Source organism: Chenopodium quinoa, unplaced genomic scaffold, assembly GCF_001683475.1.
Source record: "Chenopodium quinoa cultivar QQ74 unplaced genomic scaffold, ASM168347v1, whole genome shotgun sequence".
Lineage (NCBI taxonomy): Eukaryota > Viridiplantae > Streptophyta > Magnoliopsida > Caryophyllales > Amaranthaceae > Chenopodium > Chenopodium quinoa.
The window spans coordinates 3,187,349-3,212,938 of NW_018743574.1; the positions used below are offsets into that span (position 1 = coordinate 3,187,349).

The window sequence follows — 25,590 nt, forward strand, 5'->3', positions numbered from 1 at the left end:
CGGCCCCCTGGCCGGGTAATTACAAAGCAAACGGCACGCAGGCCGTGAAAAAAAAAAATATACTTAAAGCTTAAGAAGGGGGCAGTTCAGTATCAGCAGCAGCCGCCTGGTCAGCACTCTTCTTGCTGGACTCGGCCTTCGCTGCATCATCTTTTGATGCCTTTCCCCCAAGTGGCACAAGCGCCACAACCGGCTCTTCCTCCTCCAACGCAACGTCCATCGCCTCTTCTTCAGCAGCCGCCAGGATCTGTTGATTATATATTTCCGAACACTGGCGGTACGTTCTTTCCCATGAGGCAAAGTCGGCACTGGGGAACAGTCGTTCCCAGGTCATGCGTTGGATTTGGGCGGAGTCTTCCACCATCTCCCGGACGAGCTCTTGTTTTTCTTGCTCGGCCTTGTCCGAGAGCTCTTGGGTAAGACTCTTCTCCTGGTTCACCAGGCGTTCTTTTACGTTAGCCAAAGATTTCTCCATGGCTTCGTAAGAGTGCATTTTCTGGCGAAGGGGTTTCAGCTCGGCTTTAAATTTGGTGACGGTCCCCTCCAGCTCGTCAACCTTCTTTTGGGCCGCCTCTAGCTGAGCCCGAACAGCGGCGGTCGCCTGCGCCTGATAATAAAGAAGATCAATGGTCAGTACTTCATTTTGGGCAATTTGAAACATTGCTTTATCACAGCTGGAGGCGGCCATAGCCTTTGCGGCCTTTACCTCTTTGTTTTTCCGATCAATCGGCTTGCGAAGGCTGTTGACTCGGAGCAGGGCCTAAGTACAAAGAAAAACAGGCGTCAGTTTCCAATCAAAAGGGTTAACAGGCGTCCTGGAACTTCAAAAGGGTATACCTCAGCTAGGATCCCCGAAATTCCATCGAGGTCAAGGGTGCCGGCACCCTTGACCGCCTCCCTGTCAGAGGGAGGAACTACTTTAACCATTGACTTGGCTACCTCAACCAAGTCAAGTCCCTGGGGGCCGGCTGCATTAAGCAAAAGGAAAAACAAGTTAGACCTAATCAAGAAGGAAGCAAGAGTGAGTTTTTACAAGCAAGTGTCCATACATCTAGGCGGCCCCGCCTGGGTTTTTGAGGAAGTGGCCGGCTGCTTCTCAGCCGCCACTGTTTTCCTGGAAGACCCAGGAGAGCTTGCAACAGTCGTTCTCCGGGCCTTGGGGTCCGGCTGTTGCGAGGAAGAAGCCCTTGGAGTGCCAGACTGAAAACAAAAAGAGTTAGTATATGCATAATACAACTTAAAGGGGAAGAGTTTTCAAAGCTTACCAAGGGTGCCTCCTTGCTGGGGGAGTCGGCGTACGACTGCTTCATTTGCGAAACCCGCAGCATGGCCGCCGCAGTCTTAGATGCTGTTATTTTACTCATGGCGTCGGCTGAAAGAAATAAACAGCAAAGTTAGTAAAAATCCCAAGTAAACAAGGCGTGAGAAAACAGAGTATTCGTCAGGCCGGCTACCTCTAGAGCACCGACTGCCGAGGCCACAGGCGGCCAAGAAGTACTCATCATAGAGCCACTTGAAGCTCGGGACGCAGTGTAGGGGTACTTGCTCTCGTACCCCTGAAGTAGAGTTCACCCTAGTCTCTACTTTGAAGAGTCCTTTGTCTAGGATCTCTCTTTTAGCCTTTGGGGGAACAGGCGGCATGCTGCGGCCGCCTGCAAGAAGAGGCGGATCCCTGTTCCACTTGTTAAAACGTTTGTTCAGCTCCGTGTCTGAACTCTCGATAATAAGGAAGGTGTTCCGCCAATCCTTCCATTTGTTTGCCTTACCTCTCGTCATGAGGTAACCCCTGTGGCTTGTTAGTTGATACCAGCCGGTACCTCCCGACTTAGGGGTCCGGCTGAGATAGTTCATGTGGGCGAAAGCCTCAAAACTTGGCTCCACCCCGTTCAGTTCGCACCCGGCCACATAGCCGAGTACGTTTACCCAAGAGTTGGGGGCTAACTGCCATAACCCCAGATCATACCCATCTAAAATCCGCTGAACAGCCGGATGTAATGGGAAGCGCAGACCAGCTTTGATGGCCGCCACATAGCAGCCAAAACAGCCGTCACCATAGCTGGTACCAGCCGGCCAGACGACAGTATCTTCTGGATCCGGCACAAACAGTAAATACTCCGGGCTCATTTTGTGGTTAGCAATAAAGCTCGCCACGTTGTCTCGCATGGTTGCGATCCGGCCCCGGGGCACCCTGCAGTAGTAGGGGGTGTTTTCCTCTCTGTAAGAGGCGGACGGCTCTGCCCAATTATCCCCCTTCTCCACTGCATGGGAACTTCTCGCCTCTTGTAGGCGGTTATGTTTTTCTTCTGAGTCAGAAGAACTATGGTCAGAAGAACTATGGTCAGAAGAGCTGGAATCGGACTCGTCCCCTGACGAGTCCGAAGAGGACGACTCCTCCCCTCTCCTAGAGGGGCCCGCCTCCTCTCCCTTAGAAGGAGCAGAAGGTAAGTTAGACATGTCCACGGTTAGATGAGAAGGGAACACCTTGGTCCCTCTCTCAGAACTGTCAGCTTGACAGTCGCCTCGTTCCACATCTGGCGCCTGGTCAGATGTTTCGCTAAGGAGTACCCTTTGGGAGGAGCCGTCTGAGTTTGATATTCTAGCAGTCTTTTTTGTTCTGGCCATCACGTTCTGCATAGACACAGATTCAGTCGGACTTTGTATAAAGGGCAAAGATGGGTCCAGAAAAGGGCAGGCGGCACTCCTAGTCCTAGATTCAGCCGTCCCCGGTGACCGGCTGATCACTAACTTAGGGCGTGTCGTGTGCTTCCATGGTGCCATTTCAAAAAATAAAAAGAAAATTAAGAGTAAGAGAACTGAGTTACCTGAACGGATGACAGTTGATGAAGTCCTGAAAGTTCGGGTCAGTCGGCTTGTCAGAACAGGCGGTAGGCAGAAAAAGTCCGAAAATGTCAGATCAAGTTCAGGGGTCCGAATGTTCTCGCAAAAATTCTCAAATGTGAAAATGACCGAAGTCAGCACTTCCTTTTATAGGCAAAATGAGAAGGCGAAGGGTCGCTTCCGAATTCAAATTTGGGCGGGAGAATCTCCCGGCCGTCTGCAAGGTGACACCTGTAACGGGCCGTCGCCTGTCACCGTGCGACGCCTGTCACAGGCGACACGTGACCAGTCGCGTGCCACCTGTGAGGGGCAAATGATTAGGGGATTTTTATCCACCAAGCACCGTTTGACAAGTGGACCAACCAGGTTCCGCCACGCGTCCTCCACGGACCACTTAAGACACGCCACGTGTCCACCCATGCCAAATGGGACAACCGGCCATCAAGGCCCATTTCAGTCTAGAAGCCCGATCGGCCCTAGGTTTACCTTAAACCTAGAGAGTTGCACGCTTCCCAAGGCTATAAATACTCGATTAATCCTCATTAATCAAGGGACCGAATAATTTACGGAACACACTAATAACCGGCTGATCTCGCTAGCAAAGCAGGTTACCTACATTAAATACTCTCACCTAGAGAGACCTTATTACTTTAATTTCTGTATTAATTACTCCTTAATCAGGTACTAACTTGACCGTTGGAGGCGGAGCTCTCAGGAGTCTCCGTTATTTTGCAGGTACAGGCGTCCGGTTCCAGTCTCGGAATTGTAACTCTCCCGCAGGACATCAGAAAACCCCGAAACAGTCTCTGTGATAGAGACATCTGAGCTTGGAACCCGAGCAAAGACCCACCTAAATTTCCGCATCTTTTCCTTTCTCTACAAGTTACTAACTCGTGCGTCGGAGGCGGAGCACCACCCAACCGGTGTCTCCATTTATTTTGCAGATACAGCTCACGCCGAATCAGTCTTCGTGTTGTAACTCTCCCGAGGGACTAAAACACCCAAAACAATTGGAATCAGCGCGTTTTCATTGCGGTCGATTGACACACATCAAAATATTAATCAGGTAATCTCTAACTGTCCAACTAACCTCCTAAATAAGTAACCCCATTCCCAAGCCATGCGATGAGTGTATAACCAATCACATATATAATTTTATACATTATACTCCTTCTGTTTTCTTTTATTTGTATCAGTTTGATATGCAACTTTGACCATTAATATCTTTAATTGTTATTTAGTAAAAATTATAACAAAATTATATTAAGAAACTAGATATTATGACGAATCTAATGATATACTCCGTATATTATTATAATAACATTTATTTATTTTATAGAGGTGAAAAAATCAAGTCAACCATAATATGTAAATAGTACAAAGATCAAAGTGATACATTAAATAAAAAACAAAAAAAACAAAAAAAAAAACGGAGGGTGCATGTATTTAATACGGAGTAATTGGCTTAAGATATGATGCATTGTATATTTGTATTTAATCGCACAAGTAAAATTACACAGTCATATAATAATAATGGATGTCGTGGGTCTGTATGTCCTTCTGTCAATGTGCGTGTAAATTGAATTGTACGAATATGAATGAGATTTGGAGTTAGGGGAATATTGAGCTGCACTCCATCACTCGCGTCTCCTTGTTTCTAACCTTTTGCACGTGCTCCTCGTCTTTTCTATTGAATTTACCTCTATCAATCAAATTTTGGAAGAATATAATGATGTGCGGCTAACAGAAAAACAATTTTTTTTGAGTTAATCGTGTTACAATTTGCACTGGTTTACGTGACACTCCATACGTCTTAAAATATTTGAGACGTTTTTTATTATTTATATACGAAATATTAGTTTTGATCATAATTTTTACTAGATTTTGTTCTTTTCAGCTTATTTTTAGTTCAGTTTAGTTCTTAGTTTTCTTCTCTCATAAAATATTCAGTTAAGTTCACTTCAGCTCTAGTTAATCCAATTCAGTAAATAAGAGTAGGCCCTAACTTTATAAAAATGTGTTTTATCATAAAATATGTTGTTAGAAGGTATTAATATAGAGTTTTATAGTATACTCATAATTTTTAATACAACTTTCATTAATACGGAGTAGTATTAAATTATACCCTATAAAAATAAAGTCAAAATAGTGCATCGACATATATGCAAAGTTAATTGTGTCAAAAATTTTTGAAGCAAAGGGAGTAATACGCAAGTTTGACTGTATTCTTTACTCTCTCCATTTAACTTAATAGTTTCATTTGACTTTTTATACGTAGTAATTAAAATTCAAACAAAAAACTTTCGTTTTTTTTAAAGGGTAACAATAAAGAAAACATTAGCAACCCCTATTTACACAAGGAATTTCTAATGCATCAGAGGAAATAATAGGGTACAAAGATGAGAAAGTACAATACAGGATTATGTACGCGTATCAAAGTTATGAGATACTTTGTACCACTATTCTTACCATTTGAAGCAATTCTACTTTGAGTATCACGGACAGTGACGTATCTTGGTCAAAACTATTAGAGGGGTCGGGATTTGAATATTTTATCTCTCACTAAAAATAATCACTATGTTATAATATTTTTTAAGTAAAATAAGGTTGTTTAAAGTTCAATAGCTAATTTATTTCAACAATTTACCGGGATCGAGCTCCTAATGGCCCCGGTGGAAGGTCCCCCTTTGATCACGGACATGATATACCAATTTTACAATAAAAATTGCTGAATTTGAATGAATATTCAAGCTACCACAATGTAAAGTGAAGTAATGTAACTATGCAAAAAAACATTTGAATCTTGAGTTGATGATGATCATCATATCCAAATTAGTAGATATCACAAATCTAATTAATATCACATGCACGAGTTAAAGAGTACACAAAATCGACAAGAATAATCAATTACCCTACGTGTGAGACCCTTGATTGATAGATTCGTTCTAATAATTGACACATCAAGATAAAAATGCATAATATTACAGCTTATAATCTAGCTGTTAAAGTTATTTTTCAAGCAAATATCAAAATTAAAGTTATAAAAGTGATTCGATCGACCCCAAACAAGGTAAAAAACATGTACTATATAATTAAAAATGTTTTTTTACACCAACAAAATATTAAGAAAAAAAAAAGAATTTAAATAAATTTGAAATGCAAACGAAAAGGTAAAGAACTTTTAAAGATACGAAAATAGCATCAATAATAAATCTGTCACCGACCTTTGTAAGGTATTGGATATAGTAGGGGTTTAGGCAATCATCAATTGTGGATGCATCAAATCTATTTTTACTGTCTCCTCTTTCTTGTAATCATTTCTCATTTTACAGATGCACCCCAACATTCGCACTTGTCATTTTTTTTTAATTATTTATTTTTTATAACTTAAAAAAGAATACTCCGTGATTATAAGAAGTACTTCATATACAAGTACTCCGTATAATGTTTGTTACGGAGTATAAGAAGTACTCTTAGAGTTGTATACTCGTATTAATAATTGTACATTTTCTTGTATATTATTGTGTGAAAATCTCTCCTAAAATGAGTTTAATAAGATTCAACCTCTGGACCTCTGGTTTCACATCTAAAAGCCGAACTAATCAACTATATTATCTTTCTATCTCAAAATAGGTGTTGATGAATTAGTATGTATAGTGTATTATTGTATTTACTTTAATTTAAGATTTGTACATCTTGAATACCTGTCCGCCATGCATGGTGACTCATGTCTTTTCATTTATTAAATAACTATATGTACTCAGTAATAAAATTAGGGTATGTTCTCTTACGTTGAAATTCAGTTCAGTTCAGTTCAACTCAGCTCAGGTTCAGTTCAGTTCGGTTCAGCTCAGCTCAGCTCAGTTCGGTTCAATTCAGCTCAGTTCAGTTCAGTTCAACTCCTAATTTCCTTCTCTTATAAAATATTCATTTCAGTTCAGTTAAGTTCAGTTCAACTCATTTCAGTTCAGCTCAGCTCAGCTCAGTTCAGCTCAGTTCAGCTCAGCTCAGCTCAACTCAGTTCAGTTCAGCTCAGCTCAGTTCAGTTCAGCTGAGTTCAGTCAATGATAACATACCCTAAATTGCGGACTATATAAAATGTGATTCATGTTAAAACACCAGTGTTATGTTGTCCATATGATTTATTCCATGTTACCTTCAAAAAATATGAAAGACATTTCCGCCTTTTAAACTTAAAAGTTATAGGTTATTGTAAGTTTGTGTAAATCTCCTTGAGTATCATAATTCAATTAACCAATATACATAGGAATTACAACCTTTTTTTATAAGATTATGAGAATATAAGATATACATAAATGACAAGAGATATCCACATAATATGTACTAGAGAATATTAACATATACTCTATCAGTTACTCATATCTATTTCACATTTTTTTAATATGAATTACGATTTACTAACTACTTCGCATATTACATTGCAAATTCTTATATTTGGTTTTTTCTTCTTCTTTATATACAATTAGAGGTGGGGCTACAAATACTAACATTGGGAATGGTGCAATTTTGTTAAGTTGGGCCTATAATCATTTCTTTAAGGAAAATCATTTTACTTAATTATATATTTATGAAAAAATGAGGCGCTCTTATAATATTTTCACTTAAGGCCCTCCAGGAAAACTATTTTCCTCATTTTACATTGTTTGGTTTGGGCCGGATAGAAAAAGGAAAATTTGGGTTGAAAAACTATTTTCCTTGTACAAGAAAACGTTTTCTCCCAAATTAGAAGGGAAGCCGTGTTTTCAGATTTTCACCCTCCTTCCATCTTCCCCCTTCTCCTTACGCTGCTAGCTACGAACTCTGGTAGATCTTCCTCACTCAATTTTTTTTTGGGAAATTTGCCCAAAATAACACGAACTTTGGCCGGTTCGCCAATAATAACACCACCTTTGAGTTATTCCAAAATAACACCAACTTTGGGGGGTGTCTTCCAAAAATGGTACAAAAAAAATGGTAACCGGATTTAGGAGGTAATATTGCTGACGTGTGTTATGTCTTTGCCAGGTTGTGCGTTGCTTCCCCTTAACCATCGAACGTGTAATTAAATTTTGCACACCTAACTCCTGTCTCCCTCTTTAATTCATTTCCCTCCATATTTCACTCTCTTTCTTCGTCTTCGAACCATTTTATCAGAGGATCTCAGAGCATATTCAATTCCTCATTTCGTCATTTCCCTTTGAAATAATCAGAACTCAATTCCGAAATTCTACTGCTCCCAAAGAAAATTGCATTGAAGTGAAGTGAAGAGAAGAGTGAAAAAGTTGCGATCTTTGGTTCCCAAAATGCCCAGAAAGACGAAGAAGAAAGGTTCGTGTTTTTTTAATTTCTTTGTTTTGTTTGAATTATGATTGTTGGGTGGATTTTATGTGTTCTAATTTGAATATGGATGTTCGTATGTTTAATTATGCTGGTAATTGTTAAAGTAGGTTTAATAATTAGGTTGATTTGTATGGTGAATTATGTTGTTCACTCGATAAATTTTCTTGTTAATTGCTGAATTAGGGTTAATTACTTGAGTGTTTGTTTGTAGTCTAATTGAGTTGTTTAATTCTAGGGTCTGCTGCAAATACTCATGTTTTTGATAATGTGACTGTTCGATTCTGGTATGGGGGTCAATTTAAGCATGTTCGTAATGGTGAAATGGTGTATAAGGGTGGGAGTTATATTAACTTTGATGTTGACCCAGATGAACTTTGTTACTGGGACTTAAGGGATTATGGTAGTAAGTGTGGGCTTGCTCATGTGGATGCTTTGTTTTACCAAATGCCTGGGTTAAATATTGAGAAAGGTTTGAGAGTAATTCAAGGGGATGCTGAGGTGTTAGAGATGGGTAAGTTAGCTGTTGTAAATAGGAGTATTGTTGTGTATGCAGTTCAGTTTGAGAGAGAAGTGGGAGAAGGTTCAAATGCTGAAGTTGTGGAAGTTGATGTGGGCAACACAAGTCAGAAAAGTACTTTGTTGAATGCTGACCCCAAAGTTACCATATCCAAAACAACAGGCAAGGTACTTGAGAAACCCCCACCCAAACTGAACAAAAGAAAAAAATTGACCACAAGGAAGGGACCACAAACACAGGTGGTGAAACCCTCATTGACTGAAGAAGATGCTTCCACTTCACCTATAAAAGCATCTACCACATCACCCAAAAAAGCATCTATAACTTTACCAGAAAAAGCATCTGACCTTCCCCAAAAAAAAACAAAAAAACAGACTCAACCCCCCTTGAAAATCACTTCAGAAACTCAACCCTTCACTCAAAACCAGTCTCTTCATCTTTCTCAATTCCCATCCTTAGAGTTTGTTTCTACTGGTGAGTTGCCTGATGTTAACACAGATTTCAATGATGAATTTGAGTGGGAGGATGACAGACCAGAGAGCCCTTTGAAATGGAATGAATTAGTTGCTGATGATGAGTCTAGTGATGACAGTGATCCATTATATGATCATGAGTATCAGAAGTTTTGTGAGGGTGGGGAGTTTGAAGATGATGATGAAGATGATTTTCAGTTTGAGGTAGATGAGAGCATAGAGAAAGAGAAGGAAGGTGATTTTAGTCTATCTGACATAGATCTAGAAGGTGAAGGTGAAGATCTAGAACAAACTGATTTCTTTGAAGATGAATCTGATGACATTGATGATGAGATTATTGAAGCAAGGGATAGAGTAAAGAGGGTTAATACAAAGTTACTTGAGATAGTGAAGGGATTGCAAGAAAAAGTTTGTAAGGAGAAGGAGAAGGAAAAGGCAGTTGATGAGGAGAGGGAGTTTGAAGTTGATGAAGAGAGGGAGAACTCAGTTCATGAAGAGGTTGCAAGGGATGTAAACCTAAGTGACTGTGATGAAGATAATGACATTGATACACCACCTGGTAGTAGTGATGAATTAGAAGGGAAAAAGGGAGAGTTAGTGAGCCATGAAACTGATTTCAGTAAGTTTCATTGGAAGGTTGGTCAGAGGTTTGCTAATGCCAGTGACATTAAGGATGCTGTCACTAAGTATGCTGTATTACAGGGTAGAGATCTAAAGTATAGTGTGAGCTGGAAAAACAGACAAAGGTTGGGAGTGAAATGTGTTGGTGAATGTCCATTTTATTTATATTTTTCTGTGCATTCTAGAGATGCAACTTGGCTAGTGAAGAGAGTAGTTGGAAATCACACATGCCATAGGAACATGAATAGTAACAGGCAGTTGAAGTCCAGTTGGGTGGCTAGGCAGTTGCTTGATGTGTTCAAAGCTAGGCCACATTGGCCAAGAAAGAACAGAATTAAGCACCCTCTTGAGAATCCTAAGAAGCCAGGGTCATTGAGTAGGGCAGGAGTAGAAATGACTTGTAGCATATGCAAGAAGAAGGGTCATAACAAGAGAGGCTGCAAAGACAAGGATTCTGTTGTCCCTGATGAACCAGCACCCAAAAGACCCAAGGGAAGACCAAGAAAGACTGCCCCATCTACTGATGTAACCTCACATGCCCCATCTACACAAGCAACCCCAACACCCACCCTGACACAGACTGCATCATCTTCAACTCCTGCAACACAATTTGCCCACCATACTGCTACTGCACAGCCAACTCAACTAGGCAGGGGTGGAAGAATGATACTTGGAGGTCAAGGTGCTAGAAGTGTCAGTCAAAGCAGCACCAGAGGAAGAAGCTCGGCTGGTAGAGGGTCTACAACTACAAGTAGGGGAAGAGGAAGGGGAAGGGGAAGAGCACAACCATCAGGAATTGGGATAATGTTTGCTGATGATGGAAGCCCAATTGTTACAGTAAGAATTAGTACTCCCCCTTTCATTTTTGTGTTTGCTTTGTTTTTTTTTTTTGGAAAATAAGCCAATAACTTTGTAATTTGTGTGGCAGGCACCAAGTACCAGACCAAACACAAGATCTATCTCCCAGATGCAGCAGTGATCAAGTGAAGATCTTATGTGCCCCATTTCTTTTGTACTTACTAAGTATGCTTTTGGTCTAAGTGTGTAATTTGTCAAACAATTTAGTTGTTAAACAATGTTAGAGATCTTATGTAATTAAGTATTGGAAACAGTTGCAGGTATTTTGGAAACAGTTGCATGCATTATTGAAACATTTGCAGGCATTATAACAGTTCTGCCTTTGTCTTTTGATATTGCTGTGGTTGTGTTTTTCAATTTGTGCAAATAATTTGTGGTCTTTTAACATTGCTCTGGTTTTGTTTGTTTTTCATTTTGTGCAAATAATTTGGGAAATTTGTGGTCTTTTGATCTAGCTCTGGTATGTCAATTGTACACTGCTATTGCAATTATGATGAAAATCAATTAAGTACAAAATACAACAGCAAACATTACTCATTAAACATTCAATTAAGCATCCATTAATCAATTACACTGATTGCTTTTTATTTCCACATAAAACATTCAACATACATCCTCATTTCTTCCTTAATCAATAAAGGAAGATTACAACACCAAACAACAACCAAGAAAACAACAATGCTAAGTACAACGTTTTTTCATTCCTACCACACTTCATTAAATCAATCTTCATTACAACTATTTCATTCTTCAACCCTATGATGTCTTCCTCCAATTTTCCTTTCTTTAATTGCAATTTCTTTATTTTCTCATGTGCGATTTTTTGTTCAACCTGTAACTCACCAATTACGGTTTCCTTTTCCAACAACTTCACTTCATAATCTTCCATCTCAGCCTGCTCATTCACCCACTTGAAAAAATCACATTGAGTGTCCTGCATCCAGTAAATATGAACAATAAACAACACCAAATTAGGGTAATTACAATTACATATCCCCAAATTACAATAAACAAAAAAAGATGCAATAAACAAAAAAAGATGCAATAAACATAGGACAATCAATCACAACTTACTGGCCACATAGGGCAGCCGTAGAACTTCATCCCCAAATTAGGGCCTTTTCTCACAGTTTTAATCAAAGCTTCATTCCCACAATTGCAACGAATTTTCGAATTACCCATCCTTTTTATGCTAGAGGATGAACATGATTGGTTCGAAATTGACCTTCTTGTAGCCATTGATTAATTTTTTAAGAGCACTAAAATTGATACAACACGAACGATTAAAGAGAGATGAAGAGCAGAGGAAAACAAAGAACTTGAAGATGAAGAAGGAGCAACAAATTAAGAGAGAGGAAAACAAAGAAACAGAGGAAGAAGATGGAGCAACGACTACTGAGAGAGGAACAACAGAGAATGAAGAAGAAGGAAGAATAAAGGGCTTGGCATTTTTTTCTAACGGTTATAAAGAAGAAGAAAGAACACGTTGGATGGTTAAGGGGAAGCAACGCACAACCTGGCAAAGACATAACACACGTCAGCAATATTACCTCCTAAATCCGGTTACCATTTTTTTTGTACCATTTTTGGAAGACACCCCCCAAAGTTGGTGTTATTTTGGAATAACTCAAAGGTGGTGTTATTATTGGCGAACCGGCCAAAGTTCGTGTTATTTTGGGCAAATTTTCCTTTTTTTTTTTACAAATTTGGTAATATTCTCTCTCTTCTTGTCTTGATTATTAATCTAGGGTTTAATTTGATTTAAAATTCGATTGTTTTTGGGTATTTCTTGTACTGATAAGATCTTCATTATAAATAATATAGGAAAGACAAAGAACAATTTTTTTTGTAAAAAATGTTGATTTTCTATTGAACCAAACGACGAAAAATGCTTAAAAAGGAAAATCAGTTTACATGTAACCAAACAAGGGAAAATGTGTAGGAAATTACATTTTCTTATGAAAAAGGTTTTTCATGAAAAATCATTTTCCATTGAAAACATTTTACACCCAACCAAACAGGACCTAAGAGTCCTATACAATCGACCAATCTGCACATGCTCTAAACCACCCCTATATATCATGCGGGTAATGTCATTTAGGCAATGTCATTAATGTGGCTCAAATGTACATAACACCATAATTTTACAAACAACGGCAATGTTCATTCCCCAGTGAAGGAAATTGCGGAAATGCGGAGTATAAACAAAGACATAATTTAGTTGAATTGGTTTACATCATCCCTGACGATGAAGTTATAATTAATAATTTACTCCATTTGTAAATGAATAAGTTGTTAGTTGAAACTTGAAACTAATTATAATCATCTATTGATTGCCATTAGTTGTTTGTTAAATCCATGATAATTGTTAACATGTTACTACTTAAAAAGTGCACTAGGGAGATTTATTTGTAAAAGGGCTATTGAGTAATGTATATATACTTCATCCAACAATAATTTATACTACCTCCGTTAAATGTTATTTTAAAATATTTTATATCTCACAAATAATACCCCAAAGTTGTACATAACATTTAACGGAGGTAGTACATGAGTTTGATTTTAGATATTATGATTAGTATTTAAACAACATATACATAGATTCTATGTCAGATGAGAATCCATGTACACATATAGTCTCACTCTCACGTAGTTACAATATAAACTACGGAGTATTTTGGTAATAAATGGACTAACCCATTAAATTTTCTTTTTCATTATAAGATATATTCACCTGTGAAGTTTTCTTAACAATACCACAATGAATACGCTGGTTTATATTATGAGTACTCCTCTTGATCACTCTCCATCTAAACTTAACGGCTAAATAGAAATTTTGTGAAATTTGCACTTTTTTGGCGGCTGGTTTTCGGTTGGTATGTTTTTTTTTTTTTTTTTTTTTTTCTCCTAATTCCCTTTTTAATGAGTACAATAAATTTTTGAAAAAAAATAGCTTTACTATAAGTCAAAATAATTGCACAACAATTGAAAGTTGAAAACCAACTAAGGGAGGTAGAGGGGTCCGCAAAAATGATTGGGGACAAACAATGAAATCCAACCCCTTAAATAATGTCACATTGGTTTTAGACATAATTAGGGTTATAAGATATGTGGACCCTACTAACTAATTTTTACAATTTTGCCATAAAAAGTCATTGCCATTATTACATTGTTTGCCATTATGACTTACAACAACATGATTTCCATTTTCTAACAAGAGGTAATTATTCCTTATTTTTATATGCTTTGACATTTGCATATACTTCCAAATTCATTTTATTCCGTGATAACCCCTTTTTAAAATTCCTTTTTCCCCTTTTTTTCTTTAAATTAATGTACCCTTTATTTATTTTATTTTTAAAAAGAAAATAAAATTAAATGTCAAATGTTATGATTATGAATGAATGATTTCCCTCATCGTAAGGTCTTTTCAATTATTTTCGTCCTTTTAACATAATATTTTCATTATTATTTGATTGGGGTTATTGATGAAATGAGAAAAGTAAAATATCCTTTGATTTTGTACAACGAAGGGCTTAATTGTGTTTAGTTCTATGAACTGGATCTACAATAGAACAAAGGCCTGAAGCATAAGCCTCATTCTGTAAATGTGGATCAAGCCCAATTTTGGATAGCCCATATTGGGGTGTAAATGTTCATCGGGCTGAACGTTGATAACAATTATTTCATTTTGGAAACGCTTCACTATGAACAATTGTAAAATCCAAAATCACCAACGGTATTGGCCTATTGAATGGGTTTGGGTTTAGTAAATAGATTAATCTCGTGCGATACATGATTTGATCAAATAAAATTTTCTTAAATTATTTGTTTTTTTAATGCGTATCAATATTAATAACAAAAAAAAATATCCCAGAACTCATTGAAAAATTGAATGATGAAATCATGGAAGTGTACATGAGGAAGAAAAATTAAATTTTGACATCAATTATAGTTTTGGAGGAAAATATATTAATGGCAATATAATATGTGTCTAATTTTAAAATAGAATGATTTCAACGGTTGCTGCTTTATTACGAAGTATCAGTTATTAAATTAAATTCCATATACCAAATATAATTTCATATTTTGGTCTAGTGATAGGGTTTACTTCTCACAACTTGGGATCAAGTTCCACTAGAGATACTTTGGGGTGGAGATTCTCTTATCTTTCACTCTCACTCTCAAAGTGCTTAGCGCGCTAACCTAGACTGGTAAAAGTTGTGGGATCAAACCCCACTAGAGACACTTTAGGTCTTTGGGGTGGGGATTCTCTTATCTTTTGCTCTCACTCTCAAAGTGCCAATCCCGCTAACTTAGCCCGGTAACGAACCTATTGATTGATATGTCTGTAATCAATTTGTAGCACAAGCCAAGATAAATAAACTCTTCAAATTCTTAATTCTATTAAGCACAGCCAAGAGTTGAAATGAAACACATGAACCATCCGAATGAGTAAACCACCAGGTCTTCGTCGATCAAAACTAGCACAATCAAATAAAACTATAGTTTCATTCCCAGATTATTCAAAATCCAATGCATGTACACAAAATTCCGTCAAATTCCACCCTCTCATTTCATCACCACCATCATCGTTGCAAATTCAACCTTACCAATTTCGCCAATAATCCTCGAATTTCTGTTGCTCTCTTTCTCTCTCTTTCAATTTCATCAGCTTGTACACGAAGAAGGACACCTACCATGGCAGTCGCCGGCAAAAGCGGCGGCGATGGCGGCGGAGCTTTTACGACACTTGCCGAGAGGGTCACGTTTGAAAAAGAGATTAAGAAGAGCAAATTCATCGCCATTGCTGCTCCTGTTTACAGTGAACAATCTGCTCATTCCTTTCTATCTGAGGTCTTTTTTACTTAATTTTCATTTAATTGCTGTTTTTTTTGCAATCAGATGAATTCTAGGGTTTCGTTGATTTTTATTAGGGTTTTAAATTACGGTGGTTTGATTTTGATTTCTGTTGTTTAGGTGCGAGATAATCGTGCTACTCACAATTGCTGGGCTTATAAGGTACTTAATTTTCTTAATCAGATAGAATTGTTGTTGCTGATAATATGTGCATGTATGAAGCTCAAATTGAATGGTATATGCTGGGATTAATTTAGATTATACACTCGAGAACGTGATGCTCATGGATATGTACAGTTCCCTAAGAAATAGAGAGAATGAAAGTGTAGATTAAGTAGTAACATTTAGCACATTTATTCATTAAACAACCAATTATTAAACATACATGATTTATGTACTGCAAATTTTCACATTGCAAAGACAAAGTTGTGTAATTATTGATGTATATTTGTAGATTGGGGATCAATATCGATCAAATGACGACGGTGAACCATCGGGCACTGCTGGCAAACCTATATATTCAGCAATTGATACTTCGGGTGTTGATAGAGTTATGGTAGTTGTGATCCGGTAATTATGCTTCTCTGGGGATAAGTATAGTTTTTATGCAATCTAGTTGTGGCTTGTTTGTTGATGATATATCATGCATGTAGTTACACCCCTTTGTTTGTTTCTTTAAATGAAATAACAGGTATTTTGGCGGTATCAAATTAGGTACTGGAGGGCTTGTTAGAGCTTATGGTGGGGTTACGTCTGAATGTTTGAGAAATGCACCGACTCGTTTAGTGAAATCAAGAGTAATGAACTTCATAATTTGTTTTCTCTTTTTGGACTTTATTAGACCAATAAGAAACTAAATCTGAGATGAGAGTGGGCGATGTTATGATGCCTCTATTTTGCTTGCACTTTTATCTAAATCTTTTAATATCTCTAGGTTCCTATGGGTGTGGAGGTTTCCTTTGATCTTCTGGGGCTTCTGTATCATCAGGTTAGCTTTACTAGCAACATTATGTCCCATTTCATTATTATTGTTAATTTTTGATGGTATTAATGCAAATTGACTATTAATAGCTCCAATCCTATCAAGCAGCAGATGTCAAGCAAGATTATGAAACCGGTAAAGATGATACAACGATGGTGACTTTTAAGGTTGATTTTGATAAAGCTGACAGTCTAGAAGATGCTATTAAATCTAGCTGTGGCAGAGATATTGTATTTATCAAGCACTGAATGACAAGGCTGAAAATTGCGTTGCCATTTTATGCCTGACCAGAGATTGCTGGTTCTGTCACAATTCTCCTTCAGCATGAGTTGCAAAACAGCCATCAAGCATCAATGTTCTACTCTGCTACAAGCATCTACAAGTTGGTATGTACAATATATATTTATGTGTTTTTACAAACTTTACCATGATTTTCTTGCACATACATTTACATTTGACATGAATGAAATTTACTACCCATTCCCTGCCTTTATGTGTCTCTTATTTGCTGGTTCCCTCACTATTTAATGGCCATTCTGGATTTGATGGGCTACTATATTGTAAATAAAGTTGAGTTGGAGCTGTACATTGTACACTCTTAGAAATAGAAAAAAGAAGAATAGTGTTTTTTTAGAGTCTACACTCTCTAGTTTTCTCAGACAAGATGAACTAAACTATGGCTTAACATAACGGCGTAGGAGCATTGGCAACCATATGTAATCCTCCAACCCGCAAGCTTAACCAATGTGACTTAGATTTTAATTATGAATCATCTAGAAATAGTATTATGCTCATAGAAAGGGTAGCAATTGACCGTTAGTTATTGGTACAGAGGCGGTGCAACAAAAGGCTCTGCTGAGATAGCAATTCGATAACTTAGTAAATGGTAATTTTTGCCACAAAATGGCTACTTTGATTGTGGAATTCTAGGCCACAAAATGGCTAGTTTGATTCTGGAAGTTTGCGCCATAAACTGGCTTGTGTGATAGTGGAAGGCATAAAAATCAATGTTATTGGTACGGAGGCGGTGCAACAAAAGGCTCTGCTGAGATAGCAATTCGATAATTTAGTAAATGGTAATTTTCGCCACAAAATGGCTACTTTGATTGTGGAATTCTAGGCCACAAAATGGCTAGTTTGATTCTGGAAGTTTGCGCCATAAACTGGCTTGTGTGATAGTGGGAGGCATAAAAATCAATGTTGGTATTTGTGAAGGCTATAGGGATGGAGAACCCCTTCCAAGTGTAAGGAAACTTAACTTGCTTACCTTTGAGGACAAAGGATTAAAAATTATACCGATCCATGTTGGCACTGGCCATGGAAACCATCATCTACACTAGATTCAAGAGATTCACAATTGATGTCCTTAGCAAGCTTAAGGTTATTCGTAAAAGACCTATTCTCCTTTTGTTGCCAGTGTCCATGTAAGTTATTTAGACCATAAAGTAGTCTTGTTAGATCTATATATCACAAAAGATGCGTGCTTATGAGCAGTGTTTTGTAGGTATCCCTTGCAGTGGGGTGGCTCAAGTTGCATGTTTCTTGTAGCCTAATTACTTATAAATGAACTCATTGTGACAAAGTTTATCTGTCCCATATGTAATTTTCATGTCTCTCTCCTGTTTGTTCATCAGATTAATTTTCTTGCATTAGATGCAAACGTTAAACAATAACCTCCAGAGAGCTCTACACCAGATGCTCATATAGCACGTCATGAAAAAAAAAAAAAATCCAACCTCAACTCTATAAAAAGAAAATAGAGACAGAGAGAGGGAGAAAGCAACTACTAAATAAGATTGTAATGTTTCAGTCATTCAAAACAGCCACAAAAGGGAAGTTTTTCACTTATTGGTGGGCGAAGGGAGTTTTTTTAATTAGTACATACTAGTATGATGTAATGAACAAATCCTTGTGATAGGTCGGAACCAGCAACTATGAACCATTACAGGTGAAAATTCTCACTTAGAATTACCACAGATATGGTAACTACTAACCCTGCAACTTCCAACTCAAGAGCTAAAAGCCTAAAACCAAAAAATGAAAACTAGATATGAAACAACACACTTTATAGAATCCCAATAGTGTGATGGATCACCATACGAGGGTCAACCGACAACCGATGGGAAGGGGATAGCATAGGGGTGGCAATGGATCGGATGTGGATCGGGTGGAGCTCAATCCGCCTCCATCCGTTAGCTACCCATCCGCCACCCGACCCATCCATCACCCGACTTTTTCTTCATCCACATCCGCTCCATCCATCATCCGCGGGTAAATCGGGTTATAACTAATTTAGATTTTTCAGTTTAACGACATTGACTGCACAAATTAAAACATCACCATTATATTTGCATGCATCAATTAGACAATCACACTAAAGGGAAATAGGAAATAATAATTAGAGTTCAGATTAAAGTTAACAACAATAACAAGTAACATACACATAGTACATAACTTAATTGTTGGGCTATGTTGGCAGCAACGACTACTAACAACAAAATAAATAAAACTACAAGGAAAATTTGCAAATTGCAGTCATTTAAAGTTCATATTTTGCAAATTGCAGCCATTTAAATTTTTTTTTGCAAATTGCAGCCCAAAAGTTCGTATAAATTGTAAATTGCAGCCCGATTCAATTTTTTCATCGGTTTACATGTTGAAAAATTTTCGGTTAAGGTTTTAGGGGTCATTTTAGCCCTTAAGGGCCCGAATTGAGCTCGGAATTAGAAAAAAATAACATAAGTGTCTCATATTTACAGTTTTCCACAAATCGATACATTTTTGTTACGCAAAACAAGATACTTGCATTATATTTTTGCTGATTCCGAGCTCAATTCGGATCCCTAAGGGCTAAAATGGCCCCTAAAACCTTAATCGAAGATTTTTCAACTTGTAAAACGATGAAAAATTTGAATCGGGATGCAATTTACAATTTATATGAACTTTTGGGCTGCAATTTGCAAAAAAAAAATTTAAATGGCTGCGATTTGCAAAATACGAACTTTAAATGGCTGTAATTTGCAAATTTTCCAAACTACAATAAGATAAACATCCATCAAGTCTTCAATTCACATTATGAAACTACATTAGTTCTTCATCAACTCTTCAAGTGACTTTCACATATCCATGTCCTCTCCATCCTACAATAACAATAATAAAAAAGAAGGAAAAAAAAAAATTAACAGTGAAAAATAAAATTATAACCATAAAAAATATAATTACAATAAAATATGAACAAAGAATATAAATTTAATAATAAAAATTAATGATAAAATTATCAAGTTAACATCAATGACTTTATGTAATCCCCCATATTTTTAAAATATATTATAAATGAAATTATATTTTATTTATAATATTTATTTGTATTTTTCCGGAATTTAATTTCAAAAGTTTCAATTTTTAATTTTGGGTCGAAAATTATTTTGGTACAAATTTTTATACATACCTTCATTCTATAATTCATGTCCAAATAAACAAAGCCAAACTCATCTTACTTTACTTAATTGGCCCATTAATTTTGAGGCCCAATTTTACTAATTACCCTACACCACTCTCTCTCCTATAAATACCCCATACATCCCCAAATTTTTTCCCACACTAAAGGTTAGTCTTATTTTCTCTCTTCTTTATTTTATTTTCTTATTTTCCTTTTATATTTATTTTTTCTTTTTCCTTTTATTTTCTTTTCTTTTCCCTTTTTCTTTTCTTTTTCTTTCTTTTTTTTCCTCCTCTTTACGTGAGTTTTAACTCACCACCATTGTTGCCGCCCAACCACCACCGGCGCCCCTCACCATCGCCGGCCACCTGACACCGGCGACCCACCGGCAGCCAGCCACGGTGGCTACCCCCTTTCCTCCTCCTTTGTTTTATTCTTAGTTTTGCTTAGAATTGATTTAATTGTTTTGGGGTTTTGATTTTGTAGTATAAAGATTATATTTTTAGTATCAAAATCATGTTTTTGATGTTTTAAACTAATAATTTCATATTTTAATTATGTTATAATTTTCAGATTATATAATTTAAAAACCTAGGGTTTCAATTTATTCAAATTGGGATTTTAGGGTTCTAATGAGCAATTAATCTGGGGCTTTTATTCCTATTGTATTTCTATTGATTAATTAAGCATAAAAACATGTTTTTAATGAAGTTTTAAGGAGTTTTAATCTAAATTATATTACTGAAAATTTGGTTAAGTATTAATTTATTGTTGTTGCTTGTTTTCTAGGAAGTGATTATTTCTTAGGAGACTTTTAAGTGATTAAAAGTGGCACAAAGGATTGTTTATACGAGGTACGTACATGTCTACTTTGTTGTAAGTAGTATCATGTTTAGGTACCAAAAGAAAAGAACTTAGTTTCATGTTTAGAGAGCACTTGGATGGAAATTGTTTGGTTATACATTTGATTTAGGCATGTGCTTATATTTATGAGACATGTTTTGGTGAATTGATTATGTTTGTATGGAATTATGGATGCAAGCATGTTGAATTATATTGGATTAATTGTTTGTATGGAATATTGATACAAACATATTGAATTGGTTTGTTAACCACATTTGGATTATTAAAGGATTGAAATTGAATGGTTTAAGTGGAATGAATTTATTAATTATTCCACAAGGTTATTATTTATTTATTTATTACTCAATCATGACTTGTTAGTATGTTGAGTAAAGGTAGATTATTAAGCCGAAATGGCTAGGTGGGTTGACTATGTTCAACAATTTGGATAATATGAAAGTTTAATGGAATTAAAGGTCAATTTGTGATGTGATCATCATTGTCCTAAATAAGATTAAAAGTGAATTGATGTATGATTGTTATGTATGGTCTTCTTGAATTAGTTGGCTATTAATTAAAATTGTAATCACGTAAAGTGAAACATGGATGAGCAATAAAACTCTGGAAAGCGTGTACTTCTAGAGTATTGACAATTATGGGTTGGGGTACTCGGTGGTAGCCCGTGGCTTTTCGAGGCTTGTTTGATCAACATGTCCTCTTTTCTTTTGCTATTTACATTTTATAATGAAAGTTAGATGAGATCCTAGAATAACTTTGTGAGAATGGAGTCGCGCCCATTCTTGCATCGCGCTAAACTTTTATTTTAAATGGTTATTTGGGACCAAAATGATTTGGTGGATTGGACAACCTCGTCTATTGCTTACTCCAAATTAAATTAATTAAATTAAATATAAAGAGTCAAGTGTTTGGAATTGATTAGCAAGTATGTTGAGTCGATTGAATTGTTTAAGTGTGGAGTCTTGATTAATGAATTCGTGTTGTATGTTTATTACTTTAATTAGTTGAGCATGTTAGGCTTGGTACGTTGTAGCTTGTATGTACTCAGCTTTGCTGATTGCGTGCTTTTGTGTGTTTTCTTTTGGTCATGGCCTTCGCCTTTCAATGACCCTGTGATAATCCAATTATTACACTTGTATTATTGGGGAGCAGTATTGCACTGGTTAGCTTGATGATGTGAAGTTCGGGGATTTGACATACGCATTGTCAAGGGATTGGTGTGATTGAGAGTATTCGTTCTTTGTGTTGAACTTATTTATGTTTTACTATTTTAATTATGTTTTGGGACTTTGATTATTGGTTTGGTTTTAAATAAGGGCCTTTATGGTTCCAATTTGTAAGCTTTGACTTATTGGTTTTCTAAATTATATTATTTTAATATTTAAGTTGGATTTCCGCTGCAATACTTTGATAAAGCCTTAACGTTTTAACACGTGGCGGTAACATGCCAATGGTTCTCCTCTATTTTTATTTAAAGTAAGTGGTTTGGAAAAGGGAGAATTATTGGGGTGTTACACTTTACTTGTAGAGCTTCCTTCGCCTCCCTCATCGACATCGTCCAAGATAGTTGCATATGTGTGTTCATTATTGAAGGAAGAACCTATATTAATAATTTCACCAAAAATTCAGCTTTGTCATTTCAATTTAAAGAGTAAAATTTAAAGTGGATATTAAACAAAATCATAATTAATTACCTGAATACTCTCCAAGAAGCCAATTTTGCATGCACATAAGTGCTTCAACAATATTAGCATGAAGTCTCGAACGTTGTGGACTCCCTACCCTACCTCCCATGGTAAAAGCACTCTCGGAAGCCACTATTGATGCGGGTATTGCTAGAATATCCTTAGCAATTTTTCTCAAAGTAGGATACTTTAAATCAGTTTTCCAAAAATTAAGGACATCAAAGTTACTACTCTCTGGTAATGCATCATCTTCAAGGTAGTGGTCTAACTCACATCGAACATTGACTTTTCTTTTCTTATTCTTCTTAATCAAAGTCCATTTATCAAAATCATCACCACCATCACAAGTAACAAAATCAGCAAGCCGTTTTCCAGTACGACTAGAAGTAGGAGACACAAAATCCTCTGTTTCAGATTTCCCATGGTACTCTTGCAGTAAATCATACAACAAACTCCTTATTTTATCCACCTCAACATGAGCTTCATCACCATATATTTCATTAAAATAAAACTCCACACATTCCAACTTATTTCTAGGGTCTAAAATTGCAGCAACAGACAAAATTCCATTGATATTCGACCAATATTTGTCAAACTTTTCAACCATTTTTTCTGTCATATCCCTAATTACTTGCTCATTACTATTTGACCAAGAACGCAAAGCTAATTTAATCTCACATACTTGACGAAAGAACAAGTTGGCAGTGGGATATTTTCTACCATATAGCAACTCAGTCACCTTCTGAAACCTTTTCAATTTATCACATATAATTTCAGCCAACTCCCAATCCCTTTGAGAAGGAACCACAAATTTAAACTTTGGATTTTGAGTTTTCAAGTTTGCAAAAACACTCTTATATGGTAAAGAACTTTGAAGCATTAAATATGTCGAGTTCCACCTTGTCTTACAATCAAGGGACAATTTTTTAGAACAATCAACTTTCGAAGATCTAGCCTTATCCTCAAACTTTTGAAGTCTATTTTGAGTTGAACTCCAAAAAACTACACAATTACGAATCCTCTCAATTCCAGACCCTATTACCTCCAAACCATCCTAAACAATTAAATTAAGTATATGTGCACTACAACGCACATGTAAAAATTCCCCACAACAAAGTAAACTGTCATAGTCAAACTTTTCTTGCAAAACATCAATTAGAGCATCATTAATAGTACAATTATCAGCTATGTTGTACACATTCAAGGTATCCACAAGAACTTGAGCAAGCATGTTGGCAGTGTGTGGACAAGGAACATAAACAAACCTATTTTGCAATAACATAGATGCATAAAAATTCAATCAAAACTTGTAAAAAAATGCATAAAACTAAACTAATTATCAAATTCTTAATAAAAATAGCTTTAAAATGTTAATACCTCAATGTTTTGTTCCTTAAAACCCATTGATCATCAATGAAATGAGACATGACAGCCATATATCCTTTCTTCTGGTGTGAAGCAGTCCACATATCAATTGGAATGACTACTCTGCCCTCACGACCATCTTCATAATGTCACTTTTCAAAGTGTTACGACTTATTATTTTGAAATTTGGATTAAGGATATGAACATATCTCCGAAACCCAATATGCTCCACAATTGACAATGGGTACTCGTGAACAATAACCATATTAGACAACTCCCTTCTTGATTCTTCTTGACTAAATACATGGTTTTCTAGCCTTACACTTGAATCTTGTCTACGATTAATAGACAAGATTTTTTGACGAATGCCAACCTTCATATGTTTTTTAGTGCATCTCAGTTCAATATGGTATTTCAAATGAGAGGTCCCATTCTTGCTATTGCCGAAAAATAGATGATTACAATGTAAACATCTAGCCTTTGCTTCACCATTGATAGTAGTCTTCTCAAAGTGATTCCACACTTCTGATTTTAGTCGCTTAGGTGGATGTGGAGGTAGTGGCTCATTCATTTTTTCGTCCTCCTCAATATTGTGGTTTTGTTGTTCAGGATGGGAAGACATCGCCTTTGGAAGTGGCAATTCAGGAGATGGAGACGGGGAAAAAGAGAAAGACTTAGAGCCTGCACTGCTGTCTCCTGTGTCCATGACTGTTATACATCAACAAAATAATAAATTAGATGTATAATAGTTTAGCCGACATCAATTGAAGAACTATACATTCATAAATCAGCTTAATTTATTATTAGTAGTAAATATCAATAAATACCCTAATAAAGAATCTATGTACAAAATATTCAACATTTTAGTCTAAGAACAAAGTACAAGCTTCAGATTTCACAAAAAAAAAATGAATCACAAAAGCAAGTTACATATTCACATTATACAAATTCTCTAATTATGATACTAACAAAATAAAAAAAAAAAAAAAAGAACAAATTTACATACATTTCAAAATTATACAATACTCATATCAAAATTGAAAAAGTTTGCATATTTACAAGTAGTACAATCACAAAAATTAGAATTAGATGATAAACTAGATAGAAAAATAATTTCATTCCAAATTTCCAAATAAATATTGAAGATGAATGAAAAGAAACATATACTTACAAGATTGTGGATGAGTCGAATAATTAAATGGTGGCAAGTCCTTCAAGGACGTCGAACTATAAGAATTTTGCACGTTCTGGTCAGAGGTGAGGAGGTTGGAGGCTCGGAGCATTGCCGGAATTGCAGCAAGGGTTGGATTGTCTTAGTGAAGGAGAGAGAAAGTCTTGTGGAGGCTAAAGAGTGAAGTCAGATTAGAAAAGGGATGAAAATAAAACCCTAGCTGTGTTTTTTTTTCTTTAAGACTTGATATATTAAAATATACATATATATTATTATAAATATTCGGGTGGATGGGTGGGTCGGGTGGTGGGTCGGGTGATGGGTTGGATGTACACCAACCCGAATCCGACCCGATCCATCACCCGATCCACCCGTCACCCGGTTGAAATCCGTGAGTTGTTGGGTTTTCATCCATTTTTTCGGGTCGGGTGGATCGGATATTCATCGGGTCAAGGTGAAATTGCCAGCCCTAGGACAACAGAAGCAAAGAAAAGGGAAACTTGAGTCAACACAAGCAACAAAGAGCAAGGGACAAAGTCAATTAAGAAGAAGAGAAGGAAAGAAAGCAACCTTAGTCCTA

The 25,590-nt window shown here is 36.5% G+C and overlaps 3 protein-coding genes across 9 annotated transcripts; 2 read left to right on the forward strand and 1 right to left on the reverse strand.

Annotated features, from left to right (window-relative positions):
• Positions 1 to 10,111: 10,111 nt before the first annotated feature.
• LOC110682068 lies at positions 10,112 to 10,773 on the forward strand. Its single transcript, XM_021858290.1, has 2 exons — positions 10,112 to 10,626; positions 10,718 to 10,773. Exons 1-2 carry the CDS (start codon positions 10,183 to 10,185, stop codon positions 10,766 to 10,768), a joined length of 495 nt encoding a protein of 164 aa, XP_021713982.1. The 5' UTR covers positions 10,112 to 10,182; the 3' UTR covers positions 10,769 to 10,773.
• A 491-nt stretch (positions 10,774 to 11,264) lies between these two features.
• On the reverse strand, positions 11,265 to 11,911 carry LOC110682069. Its single transcript, XM_021858291.1, has 2 exons — positions 11,722 to 11,911; positions 11,265 to 11,581 (listed from the first exon to the last, which is right to left on the reverse strand). Exons 1-2 carry the CDS (start codon positions 11,884 to 11,886, stop codon positions 11,279 to 11,281), a joined length of 468 nt encoding a protein of 155 aa, XP_021713983.1. The 5' UTR covers positions 11,887 to 11,911; the 3' UTR covers positions 11,265 to 11,278.
• A 3,108-nt stretch (positions 11,912 to 15,019) lies between these two features.
• Positions 15,020 to 20,744, forward strand: LOC110682070 (IMPACT family member in pol 5'region-like). 7 transcript variants are annotated; one of them, XM_021858297.1, is made up of 8 exons: positions 15,022 to 15,504; positions 15,628 to 15,669; positions 15,962 to 16,077; positions 16,199 to 16,304; positions 16,442 to 16,495; positions 16,598 to 16,624; positions 16,781 to 16,875; positions 20,718 to 20,744. In XM_021858297.1, exons 1-8 carry the CDS (start codon positions 15,184 to 15,186, stop codon positions 20,722 to 20,724), a joined length of 768 nt encoding a protein of 255 aa, XP_021713989.1. In that variant the 5' UTR covers positions 15,022 to 15,183; the 3' UTR covers positions 20,725 to 20,744. The 7 variants fall into 7 exon arrangements, with proteins under 7 accessions (XP_021713985.1, XP_021713986.1, XP_021713989.1 ...); XM_021858296.1 differs by having other exon boundaries at positions 15,023 to 15,504; positions 16,579 to 16,624; XM_021858293.1 differs by lacking the exon at positions 20,718 to 20,744 and having other exon boundaries at positions 15,020 to 15,504; positions 16,781 to 19,051.
• The last annotated feature ends 4,846 nt before the right edge of the window (positions 20,745 to 25,590 follow it).

Excerpts from the sequence above, each read along its gene's own strand:
- LOC110682070 (XM_021858293.1), top strand. The coding sequence starts at position 15,184 with ATGCATGTACACAAAATTCCGTCAAATTCCACCCTCTCATTTCATCAC. Across the intron at positions 15,670-15,961 it reads ACAATTGCTGGGCTTATAAG|ATTGGGGATCAATATCGATC; the intron begins GTACTTAATTTT and ends GTATATTTGTAG. Across the intron at positions 16,078-16,198 it reads GTTATGGTAGTTGTGATCCG|GTATTTTGGCGGTATCAAAT; the intron begins GTAATTATGCTT and ends ATGAAATAACAG.
- LOC110682068 (XM_021858290.1), top strand. The coding sequence starts at position 10,183 with ATGACTTGTAGCATATGCAAGAAGAAGGGTCATAACAAGAGAGGCTGC. Across the intron at positions 10,627-10,717 it reads ATGGAAGCCCAATTGTTACA|GCACCAAGTACCAGACCAAA; the intron begins GTAAGAATTAGT and ends TTTGTGTGGCAG.
- LOC110682069 (XM_021858291.1), bottom strand. The coding sequence starts at position 11,886 with ATGGCTACAAGAAGGTCAATTTCGAACCAATCATGTTCATCCTCTAGC. Across the intron at positions 11,582-11,721 it reads ACGGCTGCCCTATGTGGCCA|GACACTCAATGTGATTTTTT; the intron begins GTAAGTTGTGAT and ends TACTGGATGCAG.